Source organism: Pipistrellus hanaki (genome assembly GCF_964339955.1).
Source record: "Pipistrellus hanaki genome assembly, chromosome: 3".
Lineage (NCBI taxonomy): Eukaryota > Metazoa > Chordata > Mammalia > Chiroptera > Vespertilionidae > Pipistrellus > Pipistrellus hanaki.
The window spans coordinates 36,959,643-36,979,462 of NC_140505.1; the positions used below are offsets into that span (position 1 = coordinate 36,959,643).

General features: G+C 44.2%; 1 protein-coding gene across 2 annotated transcripts in view; it reads right to left on the minus strand.

Annotated features, from left to right (window-relative positions):
* The window catches only part of FARP1 (FERM, ARH/RhoGEF and pleckstrin domain protein 1), a 276,447-nt gene that overhangs the window by 60,316 nt on the left and 196,311 nt on the right, over window positions 1-19,820 (minus strand). For both annotated transcript variants that reach the window (XM_084880262.1, XM_084880263.1), the window contains 5 exons: window positions 17,811-17,889; window positions 10,783-10,880; window positions 4,770-4,884; window positions 3,793-3,940; window positions 1,244-1,339 (listed from right to left, as the gene is read on the minus strand). In XM_084880262.1, coding sequence (XP_084736388.1) covers window positions 1,244-1,339; window positions 3,793-3,940; window positions 4,770-4,884; window positions 10,783-10,880; window positions 17,811-17,889 — 536 coding nt within the window. The remainder of the gene's footprint in view (window positions 1-1,243; window positions 1,340-3,792; window positions 3,941-4,769; window positions 4,885-10,782; window positions 10,881-17,810; window positions 17,890-19,820) is intronic.

Sequence of the window (19,820 nt, forward strand, 5' to 3'; positions counted from 1 at the left end):
GAAACTAACAGAAACCAGGGGTGCTTTTGACAAAATTCATAAATAAAGTGTGTGTGCTTGGCTTACATTTCCTTCTTAAAAAAATAAAAAAAATACAAGCACTGAGATTCCCGTTTTGCCTCCATAAAATAAGTGGAGCACAAATTCCCCCCCCCCCCCCCCTCATGATTCATGCCAATGTTCAACATTGGTCTTAAGTCTCTTCTCTCCCCAAAATCATATGCTTGAGCCTCCAGGTGGCCCCAGGGACCACAGAGGAAATGAACAGTTTTTTTTTTCTTTTTTCTGGAGCACAAACGTATCGCTCAAGGCTGAAAAAAATGCATGTCTTTTGATTCTGGAAAGGGGATATGGCAATTTTCTATTCCCAGACGGAATGCTCCTAATTTAAGTGGCCGCATTATATAAACAAAAGTTACCACAGACCCTGAATGTCCCAGCCGTTCCAGCTATTTGGGGAAGGGGGCGGGGGGAGGATCTCACAGTTCTGGGCAGCGCAGCCCCAACTTACAAACGCGTTGGGCTGTCATTTTTCATGGGCAAGTCGGCCTTATGGAACTCAAATTGCATTTTCCCACGGAAAACGACTTATAAATGGGTGTCTGCTTCCGAGGTCAGGCCATAAAAGCCTTATTTAATCCATACTGTAGCTGCACTGTGGGCCTCACCACCCATTTATAATCTTTTTTCCATGGGAAAAAGCACTCGGAGTACCAGCTGGGGACATCAGAGGTATATTATCCATCTCCTCCAGAGCCATTTCCGGCTGTTTCTCTCTCTCTGACCCAGTCCCAGTGTGAGCGCCATCTGCAGGGTCTGCGGGACGTGGACATGGTTAGCTCATGAGAACACACCGTCTGAGGTTTGGGACAGCAGCAGCAGGGCCCCAAGAGGTGGGGGCCGCTGCCGTGTGGGCCGGGATGTGCCGGGGACACGGCAGAACGCGGAGAGTGTCTCGGGGGGGCCGGAGGCTGGAGACACAGCCACAGCAGACCTCGGGTTGTCAGGAGGGGCTGCTGGTGTCTGCACAGGTAGGGACCCTCTCCACATCTGTGCCAGCTCTCCTTTACCTTCTGTCTTCTGACAGTGACAGCTGTGGCATGACCGAGTATTTGAATGCATCTCTCTGCACAGACACTCCGTCTCCGGAGTGGCTGTCTGCCAGTTTCAGCCTGTGCCCTCCCTTGGTCCCCTCCATCCCAAGGGTCCGAGGGTCTCCCCCTCTTTCCTGGGAGCCACTTACATTCGCATCAGGGCGGAGCTTGATGAGAAAGCGCTTCCTCTTGAAGCTCAGCTTCCGCACCTTGGCCCAGTTGAAGGCATTGATCTTTGTGAAGCCCTGAGAGGAAAAGTATCAGCCAGTGAGTCAGGAAATGCACAATAGGCAACACGAGAGTTGGTGCATTGGTTAAGGGGGATTTCCCGGGGGGCTGATGCTGGGTGGCTCAGGAAGAAAGCATTTCGCTGGAGAAGTCACAGAAGTGCAGCTGTGGGGTGATGCTGGCTCCTGGATCGTGATTTCTCACTAATTACATGAGCTGGCATTCCAACTCAGTCTGCCTCCAGGGAGGAAAGAGGCCGGCCATGGGAATGATACAAAAAAAAAAAAAGATAAATAAAAATAAAAACCATGACAACCACCACCATAATTAGCAATCATTACTTACAGAGTGCCAGGCACTCAGGCCTGAGGACTTGACAGATCATATCAAACCTTACACAAATCCCAATGAGGTGGCTTTCTTTTCTTCTTTTTATAGATATGGAATCTGCAGCATGGATATTATTTTAATTTGGCCCAAATCACACTGTGAATGTGGCAGAATGAGATCCCCGAGCATGGGTCTGAGCCAGCAGTGGTTCACATCCACAGATGCAACACTGCAGGTCAACAATCACCGCTTTGTCCACCTGGCCTGGCTCCTGTGACCACAGGCTTCCAACAGCACAATCAGGGCCTGAGAGGGGAGGCCCCGCCTTCCAGAGTGGTCTCGGGGAAGGACTCACACACCCTCATCTTTGATACAGCAAGGTGGGACGCGGTGGAGAAACAGGGGGCAGTGGCCAGACCCCAGCTCCATCTGACCTATCATCTCAATTAAAAATGGAATTCCTCCACCAGGGCCATTTATTTAAGCTGGTTAAGAATGGAGCAATTAGGTACCAACAAGCAGATTAGTGCCAACACACAGTCTTCGAACATGATTAAATTACCAAGGAAGTCTCAATATTTAGATTGCATCAAACACAATCAATGCTAATTAATACAACCGTGAGGCACTTCTTTCCTCCCCTCTCTAACTTTTAGAAATGTTTACGGGTTTTCATTTTGAAATTAATGGCAGTACTGAAAACTATACTTAGTGTGTTGTCGTTTTCCTGATCAGGTATGCCTAGGTTATTTTTGCAGGTCCAAACTGTGAGGAGGAATTACCTCCTCACACACCACACTGCTCTCAACACGTCACTCCCTGTGACCCCATGTGAATCCCACCTGACCTCCTTTTTCAGGACACAGGTCTGTGGTCCTTAGGATCCATCAGAAACATCCAATAGAGGAGCAGAGGATCGTAGGCTATTTGGGTAAAATGCGAAGGGGGGAAATGTAACCAAACCTGGCAGAGCTCAAAAAAGTTGTAGGTCATGTACCCATTTACACCTTCAACACTGGGTGACATCTGACCCTATTGCATGAGAAAGGCAGACACTTTCTCAACCCCCATGTGAAGTCAAAGCACAGATTACCTACGTGTGTTTAAAAGAAAAGCCTTGAGAAAATGGGGGCGGGGAGTTTGGTGAATATGTTTGTTGTCTTGATTTCATTGGTGGGTTCACATGATATACATATAGAAGAACTAATCAAAGGGCACTTGTTAGAGATGTGCATTTAATTGCATGTCAAGAATTATGTCAGTAGCCCAAACTGGTTTGGCTCAGTGGATAGAGCGTCAGCCTACAGACTGATGGGTCCCAGGTTCGATTCTGGTCAAGGGCATGTACTTTGGTTGCGGGCACATCCCCAGTAGGGGGTGTGCAGGAGGCAGCTGATCAATGTTTCTCTCTCACTGATGGTTCTAACTCTTTATTCCTAACCCTTCTCTCTGTAAAATATCAATATATTAAAAAAGAATTATATCAATAAAGCTTTTAAGAGAAAGAGAAGCATCAATCAATAAAACAGTACATTAGCAGTGTGATCAGGAAAGAGCACACCTCAGAGGGCAGAGAATCGTATGTCCTTAGGAAAACACAAGTAGGATCCACCCAAGGGAGGTATGCGTTTTGTTGCAAAATTACTGCAGTACAGATTATGGCTTTCATAAACTTATGAAACTGCTCTAGCTTACAAGTATAATAGATACTACACTTTTCAAGTTAGGTAAAAATGAAATCAGAAAAAAGATTATGCAAAATCCAAATTAAGTTTTTTTAAAAAAAGCATCACATGACTATCATGTACAATTGTGCAAAAGGTTATTGTGGAGTCTAAAATCTTGGTCCCATTACACATGTTCCAAGCACAGGTCCACCGAGAGATACTGATTTCTGTGATCCAACAAAGTGAGCAAATGCAAACAAATTTGTAACAGTAAATTCCCCCACCAGTGAAATGGATCTGGAAGCTGAGTGGTTGGAAAGAAGCAGGAGCCCTGAGATTAGGTTAGTTTTCCCTGTCCACCTAAAAATAACTACCAGAGGTCTTAGCATGGACCACCCAGCATGGAACCAAAGAGGAAGGCCAACCCTTATCTCTCATCACAAGGGAACTGAGTGTGTTCTAAACGCTCTTACCTGAAACACGAGAATTCCTGTGTTCGCAACAGCCAGGTTGATCTTGGTACCTTCCCTGTCCTTCGCCGGGTGCAACCGGATCCCGTACATCTCCAGCTTCCGGGCAATCTCCAGGAGCTGGAAATCCGATTCTGCGGGTGTTTGTCCACTGACAGAACAAAATTGACAGAGAAAGGCCAGGAGATTTGAATTCCCTGTGTCTATTAATTTGAGATTAAGGAGCTTCTCTCGGGAAATAAAAAGGCATTTCATCACAAACAATGGGGCTACCCGATCAGATGACACCCAACCTCCCATTCATTATAACCCAAAGTCCAGCAGCTAGAACAAAAGCGCTATTGCTGGTGTAACACAAAACTCCAAAAATCTCTCTCAAGCTTGGACCAATTTTTTTTGAATCTCAAAGAGTTCCCTTTAAGGTCACATAAAAGCAAAACACCATCGTGTTAAAACACGTTTTTAGTCACTCACAATAGACCTTAACTTGCAAACAAAGCTCAAGGCACCATTCTCTCACATTATCATCAGTACCCAAGCGCCCTCCTTAAAACAACAACACAAACAAAAGGCACAGAGACTCCTTTGAAAATGTTTCACTGGTCCAAACAAAAAACCAATCTGGAGATGGTACAAAGGTTCTAGATTTTCACAATATTCTCACTTTGTCCCTAGAATACCATGTCAATTTCCCAATCTCCTTTTAATTGGCTGTATACTCTCCCTTTTATTCCAAAGCATGGGTTGTCCTAAAATTCTAGCGTTAATCTGGTCTCACAGTTAAAAAAAAAAAGGCCAGGAAGCCCGGAGCACTGCTTTTGAGTGGGTAAACCTGCGTTTCAGAGACTCCTGGGTGAGTCATAGCAATCTCATGAGCCTCTGGGTTCTTCTCCCTCACCCTTTGCATATTTCCACCCATGTATGTGGGAAGGATGGAGAGAAACAGGTACACGGAAACGTAAAACAACGAATAGACTTACACGTGGCTATGGTGAAATTCCACAATTTTGTCTTCTAGTGCGTCTTGCTGAGGTATGTACTTATTTTTTGCTAAGTGTTCTCTGTCCGATGCTTCATCAAAATCCCCAATCTCGGCTACAAAGAGACAGAGAAAGAAAACCCAGCCCATATGATTAATACTCCACAATTTGATCTATTCCCAGTGGAATATTCTCCAGCTAGCACATCAGAAGCTAGCCAACAGCAGCAGGCGATCCAAGCTGGTGGGTACCATAAGGGCTAGATGTCAGAAACGTGGACATGAGGACATATTTAGCAACTGCTCCAACATAGAAAGATGGTTTCTACTCTTTCTCATCTCTAATAGCTGGAAAGGAAGCTTCGGAATTGCCCACCCTTAGCCATCCATGTTTCCTGGGGTTTGTTTCTTTCCTCCCAACACAACTAGAGGTTCCTTCTCTTCTAGGCAATAAGTCGAGCCACGGAGTTTACGGCCCATGACTTCTAAAGAAGCTCCCAAATTTCGGAACTTTACAAAATCAACGTTTGAAAGTCTTATATATAACCATGATTAGTAAAAACCCCAAACATTTTATCGTGCAGAGAAAAGACTATTGTAAATAGCTATAAAGGTATGGAACCTAATTTGGGTTTTTAAAAAAACAACTGCTTGCTAAATTTCTTGTAGTCTTCTTATCAGAAATGATTGGTCAGCCCGGCTGGCATGGCTCAGTGGTTGAGTGTTGACCTATGAACCAGGAGGTGATGGTTTGATTACTGGTCAGGGCACAAGGACAGATTGTGGGCTCAATACCCAGTGTGGGGTGTGCAGGAGGCCCCCAATCAATGATTCTCTCTCATCATTGACGTTTCTCTCCCTCCCTCCCTCTCTCTCTCTCTCTCTCTCTCTCTCTCTCTCTCTCTCTCTTATTTTTTTCTGAAATATTTTTCTCTGAAATTAAAAATATATATATATATATATTTAAATTTATTTCAGACCTTCCTGTCTGAAATAAATAAAAATACATTTAAAAAACAAAAAAGAAATGATTGGTTAGACTATAAAGCTTATAATTTTTTTATCTACAAGAAACAGGATGCGTCTTTCTCTCATGTAACCTCAACAGAGTCCTCAGATTGCTGTAATCTGGATTGCTGTAATAGGATAGAGCTCAAAAATAATAATTGTACCTTAACAACAGCCCCACTCCACCTATACCGTTTAACAGTCTGGGATAGCCTGCCCTTTTCTCTTGTGTCATGTACTCGGACACAAGCTTAAGAAGCAGCAGTGTAATGACCAGTGCCAGCTGTCCCGAGTAAGAGCAAGGGAACCGTTGCTATGAAACCTATCGTCCACTCCGTCATGCGAAGCAGCTTGTCATACTTTAGCCAGGGCCCCTCCAGGACTCCTGCAGGATGCTGCTATAAACCTCACCCTCTGGGAACATTTGCTCTGCATAAAACAGTGCCAGCTCACTAGGCATCCCCTGTGAGAATCAATCGCTCACTTCCTGCTGCGATGACAGATCAATAACACCATTTCCTAGACTACACCTCCCTCCCTAGGTGTAGTTGCCACCCTTCCTCACAGAACACAGCGCAGAAGTGTGGGGACCTCTCTGGCCATACTGCCATCCTTGCCGGCTGCCTCGATGACGGTGGCACTAACTTTTCTGCAATTCCTCCTACCTGGCCTCAAGAAAGTACAGTTCATTCTCCTTCTCACAGCAGTGATGTGCTATGAAGACCCCATGAACAGTGAATTGGCAAACACTAACCATCGCTCCCAGAAGAGATACAGGGTTAGCGTCCTATGAACTCTTGGGGGGGAGGGGGGGAATGACATTTTGGCCAACTGATTTTGTTTGGTGTGTTTCTGTTGAAAGTCATCCTATTTTATAGACATTTTCAATTCATTAGCATGGACCTTGCGGCCAACAGTACCGTCACTCATGCCTGAGCAAAGCTCAGCGGACACACGTATGTTCTCCAGAAGGCACATCTCAGCCTTCCTGCACTGCGGAGCACTAGGCAGCAATTCAACATGGCACTTGGGGACCATCGTAACCGGGGAATCACCAACAAAAAACACAAAAATGAGAAAGTGTGGCATCAAACAGACCGCTGGAGGCACCCTATTTATGGCAGGAGAGCTGAGACAGGGAGGCGGAGCGCCGCCTTTTCCGACCTCAGCCTGGAATGTGTGTGGGGGACTTCCATTTTCCAGCATCTTGTGTATGTCTGCAGGGACCACGAAAGCACCACAAGTATTGACTTGGGGGTTACAAACAACTTTTATAGGGCAGCTGAGTTTGCACATACAGACTGCGTGTAGAATAAATGCAGGCTGACTGCACGTGGGGGACTCACCTGAATCCCAATTTCTTGTTTGCTTTCAGTTTGGGCTTCTCAATGCCTATGGGTTTTATAGCACACTCCTTTCCCTAATTCAATGTAATAAAAGAACTGAGAATTCCAGTTTTTCCTTTGGCAACAGGGTCAATGCGCCTAATTGTCTTTTGTTTTTGTTTTTTTAAAATCCCTTTGCCTTTCACTGCCTGTCTAAAATGCAATGGCAACGTAGGACTAAGAAATTCATTTTCTCCTCAGTGTGTTCTTCTCTGAAATATGGAAATAAGCTCCTTCTTCTATGTGGAGTGTTTAAAAGCTGACAAATATTCAAGAAGTGATTTAGTATTTTTATGCCAGGATATCATATTTGCTTACACATATTCTAAATTCCACAGCCGTCTAGTCATGGCAAAAAGCAGGGACAGCGAGAACAACCCCAAACCTGTGATTTACTACATGGACTCTCACAAGGATGTGCCTGAACAACCCGCAGCCATGTGGAGTCTCCAGCGTGGAGACACCCAAACTGGAAGGCAGCCCTCCAAGCTACCCAAGTGGAATAGGAGCATTGGGCTATCTAGTGATTGGTTCTTCATCAGCCTGTTTTACTTAATTGATTCATAATAAATGAAAGAAAATTAAAAGTGAGAAATATTAAGGGGCTATATAAGGCCAGTGACAAATGAAAAAGTATAGACTGTCTGAAAGAAAACTCCATGAGTTCAAATAAAAGAGGAAAATTTTTAACAAAATTCAGATTGTATATATAGATACACCCGAGATGAACATACAGCTCACTCAACTGTTCCATCAGCAATAATGTAGCTTTTGAAAAAGAGAGATGAGTTAACCCCTTGTACCTTACAGATAATGTAAATAATCAAAAATAATTTTTTAAAAGTATATATTTTTATTGACTTCAGAGAAAAAGGGAGAGGGAGGGATGAAGGGAGGGAGAGATGGAGAGAGAGAGAGAGAGAGAGAGAGAGAGAGAGCGAGCAATGATGAATGAGAATCATTGATCAGCTGCCTCCTGCATGCCCCACACTGGGGATCGAGCCTGCAACCTGGGCATACGCCTTGACCAGGAATTGAACTGTGACCTCCTGGTTCATAGGTCGATGCTCAACCACTGAGCCACATCAGTCGAGCTATCATCAATAACTTTAATCGACATACTAGTCACAGAGTATTGTGAAATTACCCCTTTTAAGACTGAGTGCATGGGATGGTTAAAAATGCAGAAATGGGACTTTAAAAAGATACGATCATAAACATATTGTGTGCCTCATTAGTGAACAAACAGTATGCCAATAGCAGGCATACTTTTTAATCTATCTCATTTTCTCTGAAGAAATCAAGATTCTCGGGGAGTTTTGAGCCTCTTGTTGGTTTCCTGAGTGCTGGTGAACCTCCACTTCCCATCTGTGCGAGTGAGGTTTACTGTGTTGACTGACTTTACGAAGGAGAAACATAAGAGGAACAAACAGGCACAAGACTAAATGGCATCAGGAATAATAAAAGCCCAGGGCCATAAACATTTTATAAAGTTACTATTCCAATAAGGAAGCTTCATTTAAAAACATTCCATTGTTTGGAAAGGGAGGCTACAGGTGAGTGAGGTAAAGAAAGAGAGTATGTTTACTGAGCACCTAACAAGTATTGGGATTTATTTATGCTAGCATTTAATTTTCACAGTCTTATGCAAAAGTTTTATTATTTTCATGTTCCAAAAGAAATAAGAAGTGGAGCCCTAGCTAGTGTGGCTCAGTAGGTAGAGCGTCAGCCTGCGGACTGAAGGGTCCCAGGTTCGATTTCAGTCAAGGGCACATGCCCAGGTTGCAGGCTCCATCCCTAGTAGGGGGCGTGCAGGAGGCAGCCAATCAATGATTTTCTCTCATCATTGATGTTTCTATCTCTCTCCCCCTCTCCCTTCCTCTCTGAAATCAATAAAATACACTAAAAAAAAAAAAGAAAGAAAGAAAGAAATAAGAGACGGAAATTAGAGGTTGGGGGCAGGGTGAAGTTTAGTAACATGCCAGGGTCATTAATCAACTAACAGAAATCAGGTCTGCCTGATTCAAACCCTCCTTTCTCCACTACCATAGAAAGAGGGAAGACCAGACACAAAAGGCAAGAGCTATGTTACTTTCTGAGCCAAAGCTTCCTCGTTTGTAAAAATGGAGATAGTAATAGCACTGACCTCACAGAGTTGTTGTGAGAATGAATTGAGATACTGTACACAGTGCTGGAACATAGGGAGGTTTAATAAAGGATACCTAATTCTGTTGTTCTTCTTTCTTACACCAGTTTTTCAAATTGCTAAGAAAGCATTGCTCTGCTAAGTCTGGTAGATATTCAATAATGCCCATATACCAAAAAAAAAGGAAGTTAAGCGTGGTCTATAGTAACACCTCATCATATTACACTAAGGTAATTTGTGGACTACTATGAATGATATTTCCTACAAACCTTTAGAAGTCTTATTAACTGGGCACCTATCAAATGGGATGGGGCTGATTAAATGGAACTACTTTGTATACAATGGAAATTTTAAAATGCTAGCACAGTATTTTTTAATATTCGTGTTTATGTATGTTGGCCTTGATCTATATACATAGTTACCTTCCCAAAACACCAAGTATATATTCCATTCAAGTAACTTCTGCCTTGGCTAAGAGGGAAAAAATGCTCAGGTGGGCTGTCAGTAAGCCTCAGGATGAGCACAATCTAATTTGTCCTTTGTCTAGGTTAAGAAAGTTAAAATATTGCATTTCAAGCCCTGGGCAGTTTGGCTCAGTGGTTAGAATGTTGATCTGTGGACCAAAGGGTTTTGGGTTCAATTCCAAAAGTCATATACTTTGATTGTGGTTTCACCCCCAGCCCCAGCCAATGCTTCTTCCTCTCTCCCTCCCTCTCTCTTTCTTTCTCTTTCTCTCCTCTCCCAACCTCCCTTCCACTCAAAGAATCAATGAAAGCATAATGACCTCTATTGTGATTTTATTTTTATTTATTTATTTTTTAAAACATATTTTTATTGATTTCAGAGAGGAAGGGAGAGGGAGAGATAGAAAAATCAATGATGAGAGAGAATCATTGATCGGCTGCCTTCTGCACACCCTCTATTGGGGATCGAGCCCACAACTTGGGCATGTGCTCTTGACCGGAATTGAACATGGGACCTTTGAGTCCACAGGCTGATTTTCTATCCACTGATCCAAAATGGCTAGGGCTCTAGTGTGGATTTTTTAAAAAGTATCACTAGATCCAGTCCAGCCTCATGTGTTCTGAACTCTAAAGAGCAGAATACAAGTGAAATCTTTGACAGTTTTATGTTGTTCAGCTAATGTGCCACAGTTGATGATAAAGGACAGAACAAGTTTAGTCTACTTGGCCCCCGTCTTCTAAGCTTCTCCTTTGAGACAGCTGAGATGTCCACAATTGCACTGGGTCTTGAAAGGGTAGGTAAACAACAGAACACAGAATTCCTGGGTCAATGTTTGGGGGACACGCATATTCAGTGAAATTAGAAGTATTGTTTTCCACTCATATGCACTCAGGCTAACAGCAAAAGAACATGAAGACATTATTATTGTTGTTAGTGGATCTGATTTTCTTCCCAGTTAGATCACTGTGTCATTTCCAAGGTGATTTCTAAAGGAAACGGACAGCACTTACATTGTACAATGTGTGAGATCAAGAGGGCAGCGCTGGTGTCGTTACACGTCAGCCTGCCCTGAGCCAGGTCCTGCTTCACTTGCAGAGCAAACAGGTACCTGCAAACAGAGAGACACAGGCGTTAGAAACACGGAGATGAGCTATGGAGGGCGGGGAAGGTCGGCATCTAAGTCATGCTCACCCCTGGCAATCTGTCCACACCGTGAGCAACTAAAAAAAAAGATACAAAAAAAAAAAAAAAAAAAAAAACAAGGAAAAGAAAGTCCGCAAGGCTGAAATTAATTCTGAGGCCTCTGACTGCCCCGTGAATACACACAGCTCCCTGAAGGCCTGGGAGACACGTGTCGTAATCCTGTCACGCAGTGAGTAATACGTTTCATTTTATATGGAGAGAAGCAGCGGTTACATATAGGTCCACGATTACTTATCACCCTATATATTTTTGCAGGGTAAGACAAACAATCAACTTTTTTTTTTTTACATTTTTTTTATTAAATTATTATCTGTGTACATATTTTAACATTGCCCCCCCCCCAATACATTCCCTCCCTCCCTAGAGTTTTGTGTCTATTGGTTGTACTTATATGCATGTATACAAGTCCTTCCGTTGATCTATTATCTCCCCCAGATCTCCCTACCCTATCTGCTGTAATTTGATAGTCTGCTTGTTGCTTTACTGTCTCTATATCTATCTTTTGGTTCATCAGTTTATAATGTTCTTTATTATCCATAAACGAGTGAGGTCATATGGTATTTCTCTTTCATTGACTAGCTTATTTCACTCAGCATGATGTTCTCCAATTCTATCCAGGTTGCTGCAAATGATGAGAATTCCTTCTTTTTTTACGACAGCATAGTATTCCATTGTGTAGATGTACCACAGTTTTTTGATCCAATCATCTGCTGACGGGCACCTAGGCTGTTTCCAGATTCTAGCTATTGTAGATTGTGCTGCTATGAACATAGGGGTGCATATATCCTTTCTGATTGGTGTTTCTAGTTTCTTGGGATATATTCCTAGGAGTGGGATTACTGGGTCAAATGGGAGTTCTATTTTCAGTTTTTTGAGGAAACTCTACACTGTTCTCCACAGTAGTTGCACCAGTCTGCATTCCCACCAGCAGTGCACAAGGGTTCCTTTTTCTCTTCAACCTTGTCAACACTTGTTTGTTGATTTGTTGATGTTGGCCATTCTGACAGGTGTGAGATGGTACCGCATTGTTGTTTTGATTTGCATCACTCGGATAATTAGTGACTTTGAGCATGTTTTCATGTGCCTTTTGGCCATCCTTCTGTCTTCTTTTGAAAATATTCTATTTAGGTCCATTCCATTTTTTAATTGGATCATTCATCTTCCTTTTATTTAGTTGTATAAGCTGTCTGTAGATGTTGGAGATTAAACCTTTATCAGTGGTAACATTTGCAAATATGTTCTCCCACCCAGTGGGCTTTCTTGTTTTATTGATGATTTCTTTTGCTGTAAAAAAGCTTTTTATTTTGATGTAGTCCCATTTGTTTATTTTCTCTTTAGCTTCCATTGCCCTAGGGGCAGTATCAGTGAAGAAGTTCTTTTGGCATATGTCTGAGATTTTGCTGCCTGTGGATGCCTCTAGTATTTTTATGGTTTCCCGTCTGATGTTTAAGTCCTGTATCCATTTTGAGTTTATTTTTGTTTATGGTGTAAGTTGGTGATCTAGTTTCATTCTTTTGCATGTATCTGTCCAATTTTCCCAACACCATTTATTGAAGAGACTGTCTTGACTCCATGTATATTCGTGCCTCCTTTGTCAAATATTAATTGAGCATAGTGATTTGGGTTGATATCTGGGTTCTCGATTCAATTCCATTGATTTATATGTCTGTTCTTGTGCCAGTACCAGGCTGTTTTGAGAACAGTGTCTTTTTAATACAGCTTGAAGTCTGGTATTGAGATCCCTCCTACTTTACTCTTCTTTCTCAGGATTGCTATGGCACAATTAACTTTTTTTTCACAGAACAATATCTAAAAATGGCTTTATGGCTCAGACAGTAACAGTAGTCCATTAGGGTTAGTTAAAAGCTTTGCGATGGGAATGGAAAGACAAAGGTGTCTTTTTTGCGGTGTAATATACACTTAGCCACTTCCACAAGGTTCAGCTCTCAGATGCATAAATAAATCAATTTACTTGGAAATTCTTTTCTTTATGTTGTAGGATAAAGCAAGTAAACTCTTTTGGCAAAAGAGGCATTTATAAAACAACGACATTACGGGGAAACAGTGAAAGTTAAAATTGGTTGGAAAATATCAGTAGGAAGTCATAACTTTTCAGAAAAGACATTTAGTAGTTTTGCCCACTGCCTAGAAACAGTGTCATCTCAGAAGTAACTCTTACCAACCAAACCAAGTTCTGGTTCCCACCCAATTACCCCTTGGAAGGACACAGAGAAATATAGATTCCAGGCTGGGGTAGGGAAAGGTGCAAAATGAGGGCCTTTGGGGACAGTCTCGTGTGGGCTCGAGGTGGCAGCGGGTCTGAAAGATCCCACATGTGGTTATGCAGGAAGACCTTGTCACCCTAAGTACGTCGACTCTTTCTGTCCAAGGCCCTGGTAACACGAGAAAGACTTTCCTGGGCGCTGATTTCCGGATGACAGCTGTAAGCTGAGCCCGCTGGCTGCAATGCTGACTTTAGAGACTCAGCAACAACCTTTCGTCCTACAATCTGGAGCCATTCCAGCCAAACTCATGAGCTAAAGGCGACGGTGTTCTCAGCAGACACTACATAAATGAAACCGGCAAACACATGGAAAATGCTCAAAGCGCTCAAAAGGGCCCAGCCGGCGTGGCTCAGCGGTTGAGCTTTGACCTATGAACCAGGAGGTCACAGTTTGATTTCAGATCAGGGCACATGCCCAAGTTGCAAGCGTGATCCCCAGGGTGGGGCGTGCAGCAGGCAGCCGATCCATGATTCTCTTTCTCTTTCCCTCTCCCTTCCTCTCTGAAATCAATTAAAAAAATATATTTTTAAAAAGCACTCAAGAGGAAATGGACTAGCTTAGGATGGGAGGAGGAAGGAGATGACAGTGGCAGGAATAGTCAAGAAGGGCTTTACAATGATATGTACACATATAATAATTTAATAAAAAATTTAAAAATAAATAAATAAAAATAAATAAAAATAAATTTTAAAAAAAGGGCTTTGAAAAAAAAAAAAAAGAAAGAAAAAAAAAAGGGCTTTGCTCCCTGGAACTGCAAATCACACCCATCGATGCCTGGCTTAATTTTTATTACTTATTTTCTTAAATATATTTTTACTGATTTCAGAGAGGAAGAGAGAGGGAAAGAGAGACACATCAATGAGGAGAGGGAATCGCCTATCGCCCACTAGGAATCGAGCCCACAACTGGAGTATGTGCCCTTGACTGGAATCAAATCCGGGACCCTCCAGTTCGCAGGCCGGACTCTATCCATTGAGCCAAACCAGCGAGGGCAGGATGCCTGGTTTTATGCATGTCCATTTCCATTTATTTCATTGGGGAAGTCTGATTCTTTTTCCTCTTCAGTGTCATGTCCAATTTCTCTGCCAGCCTAAGAAACACCCTTCAGCAGACCTTGCACAGCAGCGAGTTCCGATGGGGTCTCTCACCTACACAAACGCAGTCGAGTGGGAATTAGATTTGACTGACGATGGGATACCCAGTGAGAAGTGTGCCTACACGCATTAGCATCAGAAAAGTGACTCCTCAGAGCTCTGCAACGAGAAAGCCTGGTGAGTTGTTTTCCAACGAGCTTGCCCTCGCTATTAAAACTGCACCTGACAGTCGGTGATTTTCCCCCTTTTGTCCATAGGTCAGAGTTTCACCTCAAGTGCAGTCCAAGAAATAGACAGGTACTCAGCTTCCTGTTGAACCGCAAAGTGCAATGTCATCTCCCATCTATGTAAATGGGGAGCACGGGGCTACAGTCCCTTGGCGCTGGCCGAACTATACAGTCTGCAGGCCCGTTTCCGTCTCTCTTTTCCACACATCCCATGTCTAAATTATCACAGCCCATGCAGACCTTCTCCTACGCCCCTCCTCACTGCCATCTGCTGTAGAAAAGTCCCTGGAATCTCAACGGCTACATCCTTCCATTTTTGGGGAGTGTGGGAGTCAGCATATTGGATCTGGGAGGTCCTCTTCTGGTTATACCTCCCGGCAAAGTGGAAAGGGATGAGGAGCTCCTAAGTTTCATAGCAATTGTATTCACCCTTGGACCCAAAGAATTCTCTCTTCAGGGAAGATTTTTTTTTAAATGTCAGTTAACAGCGGGAGCCAGACAACAAACACCCAAACCCACTGCATCCAGCTAAGCTGTGTCACGTGGGGGAGCTGCCAGACCGGCCACAGCAGCTGGCAAGACACTGGGCGCACTTGGCCTGAGGGTAACCAGTTGCATGAAATTTTATAACAAAGGCCAGAATGGAAGAAAATGCCAAACCTCTAAAGGCAATGAGTCATAAAAATTGAAAAGGTGCAAAAACTCATTGTAAAGTAGAAGAGGGAGGAAACGTGTGTGTGTGTGTGTGTGTGTGTGTGTGTGTGTGTGTGTGTGTGTCGGGGGAGGGGGGGCGGTGATGGATTCATGCTGCCAGGTTCCGAAGCAGGACAGAACCCCAGTGGGACTCCAGAGGAAAATGCGCACTGCTGACCAACAGCTGGCCTCGCCCGTAGACTTATTTTGATATTGTGAGCTTGGAGCAAGGCATGCTCCCATGACAGGAAGGCTGGCCCCGGAAACGGAGACACAGTAGCCCCAATAAGGACACTACATGAAGACTTGTCATCGGCCCCTCCGTCTTGTGCAGTGGGACGTAGTAGCTCCAGCTGCCCCTCTACTTCAGCGTCCTGGCTTCTGCAGTTCCCAGCCGCCTCTAACCGCTTCATAGATTGGAGGATTGTAAGTGGAGCCAAACAAGCAGGGGTGACTCGTTCAGAAACACAGCGCCTTCATCTCTCGCTGGAATCCAGGTACCCAATGCCCCTCCTGCCGCATCCATGTGATGTCGAGTAGGTGTCTCAAACACAGCCCTGCAGAAGCAAGCTCCTACCGTAACTCTCTTAGCTCCCAAGCCTCTGTTTCCCTCCACCCATTCCACTTACTCATCCCCAACACTCAGCCAGTTGCTTCAGTCAAATCTAAGACTTTCCTCCGTCTCTATCCCCGACACACCACCCAGATGGATGGACCCCACCTCCAGCAAGGACTGCACATGCAGCCACACATCTCCATTTCCACTCCTACCGCCTCCTCCGCCACCATCGTCTCGGCCTGGATGGTGGCAATCGCTTCCTCACGGGATTCCCTGCTGTCATCCTCCCCACAACAGCCACTAGTGGCAACTAGTCTTTCAACAGGAAGTACATTCGGGCCTCTGTCCTGCCTCACTGCACTTCGCTCTCACTGTTCCTGCCATGCAGAGCACGTTTCTGATGGACACCTGTCACTTGTTCCTGCCTTGGGCACTGCCTCCTTGGAAAGGTCTCCGTCCAGAAATGACTGACAGAAATCCTCGTTATTTCCTCAGAGAGGCACCCCAGACTAACCAATCTAAAGTCGTCACCCAGTCACCTTCTGTGCCATCATCCTACTTCAATGACCTAAATAAAGAGCCCTACCGCTATCCGATTTTGTTGTTGTTTATTTAATAGTTTTGTCTGTTCCCATGAGAGGCAGACTTGTTTTTCCATCACTACATCCCCAGTGCCTAGATCAATGCTTGCACACGGTGCACACACTTCATAAATCCTCTTGACTGAGTATCTTCATCCCTTTCATAAATGACGGTCAGCCACCCAAGACATTGTGCTCTGTATCAGGAATGAGAGGATGAGAAAGGTGCCAGGGCCTTGGTCTGAAACAGTTACGTCTGAAAAGGCAGTGTGGCAAGAATTTGGCCGGCCAGACTAGTGTACTCCAAGGGAGTATTCTGGAAAGGGAGGCATTTTATGTTCACGTGTTCCCACTGAGTTCTCACCTCCTTTAGAAACCCACGCGTTTGCCACGGATTTTATATATATATATATATATATATATATATATATATATATATATGTGTGTGTGTGTGTGTGTGTGTGTGTGTGTGTGTGTGTGTGTGTGTAAAATATATTTTATTGATTTTTTACAGAGAGGAAGAGAGAGGGATAGAGAGTTAGAAACATCGGTGAAAGAGAAACATCGATTAGCTGCCTCTTGCACAACCCCTACAGGGGATGTGCCTGCAACCAAGGTACATGCCCTTGACCAGAATCGAACCCGGGGCCCTTCAGTCCGCAGGCCGACACTCTATCCATTGAGCCAAACCTGTTTTGGCTGCCACAAATTATAAAGTCAGTGGCAGTACTGATAATGATGTCAATGATGGTGATGATAATGGTTACCAGCCATTTGATGTGTATCAATGCTCCTCAAAACAACCACAGCCAGGCCAGCCTTACAGTCACACTGACACAGAGGAACTGAGACAGGTGCAGAGGGGCTAAGTAACCAGCCAGCCACGCAGCTAACAAAGGCAGGACTGACGCCGAAGCAAGTCCAGACCGAGGCTCACGCTTCTCCCACTTGGCCAAGCTGCCAGAGAAACCGACCACAGTTCCTGTCCACCCACCCATGACAGCATTGAAGAGAAACTCTGAGGTAACATCTTGGTTTCCCAGGAGGGATTCACTTTCCCAAACCATAGTGCGGTAAGATGGATAAAGAGGGGAAACATGGCGGTACCAGGGTTAAGTCTGATCCACTGCTTCACTGCTTGGCCTTTTGGCTAAGGTCAAGTGTAGAAACCAGGCTTTAGGGAAACGTGGTACTTGCTTGCCCCCATGTTTGTAAGCATAACTAAAAAGCGGGTGGGGGCGGGTGTGGGGGGCGAGGGGGGAGGGGGATCAAACTGTGAAGCACAGAGTGGATGCTGGTTAAGCAGACCTTGAGAAAATGTTCATCAAATGGACGTGGAACATGAACTTCCGCTTCTCCTCGGCACCCCACTGTAACAAACAGCCAAACCACTCACCTTGTGAGTTCTTCTTGGAGTTGCGTGTGGTCAGGTGGAAAGAATTTCACCACAAACCTAACAACAACATGCTTTGGCCCTAAAGACGGAGAAAAGAAAAGAAAAGCAGTTATTGATTTTCTGTTTCAAATGCATTTAAGGAAAAGATTTTCTGAGGTATATTATATACCAAATAACGAGACTCATTCCAAGTAGCCAAGAGTACACCCTAGCCACTGAACAACTAAATCACACTTTCACACTGTGAAGGAAACAAATATCTGTTTTGTGTGGTTTTTGTTATTTTTTTTAATGTTTTTATTTAAATTGGTTTTTAGAGGAAGAGGGAGGGGGAGAGGGAGAGGGGCTGGCTGCCTCCTGCACACCCCTACTGGGGATCGAGCTGGGAACTCGGGCATGTGCCCTGACCAGGAATTGAACCGGTGACCTCTTGGTTCCTGGGTCGATGCTCAACCACTGGGCCACACCAGCTGAGACTTGTGTTGTTGTTTTTAAACTGTGACAAAGGTATCACATGGATGTATTAGACTTTTTCTCTGGAGACTTCAGTTGTACCCATGGTTGAAAGGCATTTTTCTCTTTCAAAAATTGTGCCTAATTAGCTAGTTTCGTCCAAGTGCAAGTTTTAGATCATTTTAAAAGGAGATAATGAAAATGTAAATTAGTCATGTAATTTATTGTTTTCAACTATCTACAAGGTAGAGCTGTTAATGTGTTCATCAAATATGTATATAGCACCTACAAGCCAGGTGTGGAGACAAACCTCAACCAGACCAGGCCCTGCCCTGCCACAGTCAGCCCAAGCCTGTTAAGTGCGTTATAAACCATATCGGTGAGTTCAGACAAAATCAGGAAGCAGATTGGAAGGGGTGGTCAGGGAGAGATGATGAAGGAGATGAATACATTCTGTTTTTAGAATTAAAACAGAACAGGTTACAAAATAAAATAATAATTTGTAATCTGAGACTGTTGGATGTATAAGCTACAATACAAGGACAATCGTAGAGGTTCTGCGGTTTGGACTGACAGCAGTGAGTTTACGTTCCATGAGATAATAAGATGCGATAGTGAAATCCCGATTTTAACAGCACTCCTATGTTTGCTCGGCCTTTCGCTATCACAAAGACAGATGTTGTATCATAATTCCTATGCGAACGCATTCAAATTTGGGGAAGATACAAAAGTAACACATCATACGGCAAAGATGTCACCAACATACAAAAAAATGAGGAGGAGGAAGCAAACAAGGCACAGAAATGCCGAAGCCAAGAGAAACTGGGATTTTCCCTAATCACCACAAATGAACAAAAACCCTGGCATGTCACTTCTGGGCCACAAAACCACCATGAAGAATGGGGGAGATGGGGAGGCCGTGCCATTTCCTCTCAGTTACTTTCACAGACAAGGGGGTTAAAGGTGGGTGCTCCGACCCTTGGCATAAGGTGACCAGACATCCTGACTTTTAACAATTTGTCTGGCGTCCCACAGCGTTTTAAAAAAGTCCCGATTTTTCGAAAAATCGGGACTTTTTTAAAACGCCGAGGGACAAATTGTTAAAAATCGGGACTGTCCCACCAAAAGCGGAATGTCTGGTCACCTTACCTTAGCACCTGAAGTGAGGCAGATGCTGGCACTCAGTAAGAAGGACTGCTCTTCACACACACCTAGCCACAGGCCACGGAGGTGAGCAGGCACCCAGTGCTGGCCCCTGTCCTCGCATTTGCTAATGTGCTGAGAGATTCCCTTCCACCATTAGCAATTCCGTCCCTAGTCTTTGCAGGGACAAATGTCATCCTTCTAGACCCTGTGCTCCCTCCACCCACCAGGCCTGGGGGCTTCTCTCTGTAATGTGTCTCCCCCGTTGGATCACAGGCCATAAATATTAAACAAACAATGGCGGTTTCGTTTTCAGCATCAATAATTGCTTAATTTAAATGACAGCTCCACATCCATTGCAATGGCATCAGGGCTACCCAGGCACTGTGTGTCCATTTATCACATCCACATAAA